The sequence below is a fragment of the Borostomias antarcticus genome (genome assembly GCF_949987555.1).
Source record: "Borostomias antarcticus genome assembly, chromosome: 33".
NCBI classification, from domain to species: domain Eukaryota; kingdom Metazoa; phylum Chordata; class Actinopteri; order Stomiiformes; family Stomiidae; genus Borostomias; species Borostomias antarcticus.
Genome location: NC_140266.1, coordinates 4816621 through 4819809, shown reverse-complemented (window position 1 = coordinate 4819809; position 3189 = coordinate 4816621). Strand labels below are relative to the sequence as shown.

Here is a 3189-nt window from a genome sequence, read left to right as displayed (position 1 = left end):
GGGCCCCCAGGGGCCTTGTCTCTCCCTGTCCCGTCCATCACCGCTCCGCAGGAACCCGCTGACTGACGACCCTGATGCTGCCGAGCCCCTGCACACCTGTTCTACTCTGAGCTGAGCCACCCTTACAGCCACCCTCGTTTCTTTGACCGACGCATCATTCAGCCCTTCCTGTAAGGATGTGCATCACAGCCGTACTATTCTGAATATTTCATTCAGACTTCTCCGTGATTAAGAATCATCCTGTTCCACATTCCATTCACATGGCTTGCGGTTCCACTACTGCAGAGAAATTACGTTTTTTCGCAAAGAAATCCGTGTCAAATCCCCACAAAACTTGGTAAATACTGACTTCAGGATTTATTCTTTTGTTGTTCATCCAGAGTAGAAGCGCAGAGACACATTTCACTGTAACACGTTCACACGCAAGAATCCAAGGCCTCTGGGCAACGAACCAATCACACCCCAAGGCCTCTGGGCAACGAACCAATCACGCCCGATGAGCAGGAGGGGAGGAAGAACGAGGCTTGTCAGAGGGTGATTTGGGAGGTCTGTCAGAGGGTGATTTGGGAGGCCTGTCAGAGGGTGATTTGGGAGGTCTGTCAGAGGGTGATTTGGGAGGCCTGTCAGAGGGTGATTTGGGAGGTCTGTCAGAGGGTGATTTGGGAGGTCTGGGAGAGGGTGATTTGGGAGGTCTGGGAGAGGGTGATTTGGGAGGTCTGGCCAGACAGGCAGACTGCTGGTTACTGAGGAGTCAGAAGTCACTGCCATCAGTCTGGTCTTCATCGCCGCTGGGAGAGAGAGGGGTGATGGTGGAGAGACCCCTGGGAAGACCGGGGGGAATCACAGCTGGCTGCAGGCTTCTGGTGAGGGTGGTCCTGGTCGGGGCGCGTGGTGGTGCGGGTGAGGGTGATCCTGGGTCTGGACCGAATCTGGATTAAGTCTGGTTCGGTCCGTGCTCGGGACCATGTGCAGCTGTTCCGTGTGGCCGGGTGGGATCTGGTTGTGGTCTCGTTCTGGTCTAGGGTCATAGATTGTAGGGTAGTAGTGGATGAATGAATGAATGAATGAATGAATGAATGAATGAATGAATGAATGAATGAATGAGTGAGTGCAGTGGTAGTGCAGCCTATTACTGTATTGAATGTGTTGCTTTGTATTTTAAATAGTATTTGGAAGTATTTTACACTGAATTATTTGTTTTTAACCTGTCCACATGTCGAAGTGTCCTTGGGTAAAGACACTGAACCCCAAATTGCTCCCAATGAGCAGGCTAGTACCTTGCATGGCAGCTGCCGCCATTGATGTGTGAATGTGTGTGAATGGGTGAATGAGAGGCCTCTGTAAAGCACTTTGGATAAAAGCGCAATATAAGTGCAGTGCATTTACCAGAGGACCACCTCAGAATACACAAGGTAGCTGCTCTCTCCCTTCTGCAGGTCGACCACGTCGCTGGATATGCAGAACTTAGAGATGTATTTGCTGATTAGATGAGTGAGAGCAGAGATGTTTGATTCTAGTTCAGCGAGGACATCGTGCCCCTGAGCTGGAGGTGTGTCTACCCGCCTCTGATCCAGAGTGACACGTGTCTTTGTGTGGAATAACAAACCCCCTCACTCTTGTTACCTGGGCTGACCCAGGGTCTGTTTACAGGCTTGTGTTACTGTGTTTTCCCTGAGTAGGGAGGAGCATCTTTCATGTAAAACTCAAACTCTCAAGTTGGGACACGGCACGCATCCACAGGTGAGGTTCTCAATTAGTTCTGTCTAAAGGTTCTTAGACGGTTCCGTGTGCAAATCTGTTCTTATTTACAGACAGAGCGTTGTCGTTGGTAACAGGGCCTCGAGGCTCAGAGATCGTTGGCCAATCAGAAGCAGCGCTGCTGTGTAACAGTCGGCCATGTGGGTCTCTGGCGCTCAGCTCAACATCTGGTGACACATTAACCAGGAGTAGGAACGGCCCAATTCAGACCTGGATCTAGAAGGACTGGTGGGATGTTTGTCATGGAGACCAGCTGTTCGTTCCAGAGCTCAGTTCCCTGAACCCACTTACAGTTCTATTCAGCCATGAAGGCCACGGCGGATGTGTGTGAGCGGACGTGTCTTAGTAGCAGGGAAAAGGAGGATAGAATGGAACCTGTGGGATCTTTTAGACTGAAAGAGAGTTCCATAAGTGGAAATTACTTAGCTCTGGACTATTACTGTAGTCTAAGTCCCACCTTTTCCAGCAGAGATTCCAGGTTGCGTGTTCTACCAGTCTGTGGTTGTGAGGGCGTCTTCTACACGGTCGGTCGTGTGCTGGGGAAGCAGCACTGGAGCAGCAGGCGCCAACGGGACGCTAACGGGACGCTAATGGGATGCTAATGTGACGCCAATGGGACGCTAACGGGACGCTAACGGGACGCTCTGGACCTGACACTCTGGACCATGCCCCCCCCCCTCTACCTGACACTCTGGACCATGTCAATTTGTATTTGGTATTGATAATTCCTTTGTGTCCTGATGCTGTGACTCTGTGGATCAGAGAGCTTCCTACCTGTTAGCATGCAGCACAGATGAGCACAAGCACACAGCGAGAGCACAGGGAGGCCCAGCCTGCTGGAGGCCCAGACCCAGACCCACAAACACACAGCGAGAGCACAGGGAGGCCCAGCATGCTGGAGGCCCAGAGCCAGACCCACCCGGGAGTGGCACAGGAAGCCTGCGTAGAGCAGCAGGGAGGCGGGCAGCAGGACCAGGGCGAACACCCCCGCCAGGAGCAGCACGCAGAGCAGCCCCACCGCCACGTTCCAGAGCGCCAGCCCCGCCCCGCACGCCACGCAGCCACAGCGCCCGCGCCGGCGCCCCCACGCGCTGCCCTCGCTGTGGGCCACCGGGGGGGGCAGCATCCGCACCCGCTCCCCCAACCAGAACTCCTCCTCCTTCTCCTCTCCAGACTCCCCCTCCTCCAGGTCCACCTCCACTCCACACATCCTCCTCTGGGGAGAGAGAGAGAGAGAGAGAGAGAGAGAGAGGGGGGGGGAGAGAGAGAGAGAGAGGGGGGGAGAGATAGAGGGGGGGGGGAGAGAGAGAGGGGGGGAGATAGGGGGGGAGAGAGAGAGAGGAGGAGGGAGAGAGAGAGAGAGGGAGAGAAGGTGGGAGAGATGGAGAGAAGGAGGGAGAGAAAGAGAGATGGAGAGAGGGAGAGAAAGAG

The 3189-nt window shown here is 54.3% G+C and overlaps 1 protein-coding gene across 1 annotated transcript in view; it reads right to left on the bottom strand.

The window, feature by feature from the left end:
- The window catches only part of tmem88bl (transmembrane protein 88b-like), a gene marked incomplete at both ends in the record, with an annotated part of 6482 nt that extends 3514 nt beyond the window's left edge, over positions 1–2968 (bottom strand). Inside the window, one exon of the mRNA XM_084460782.1 lies at positions 2678–2968. Coding sequence (XP_084316908.1) covers positions 2678–2968 — 291 coding nt within the window. The remainder of the gene's footprint in view (positions 1–2677) is intronic.
- Between the last annotated feature and the right edge of the window lie 221 nt (positions 2969–3189).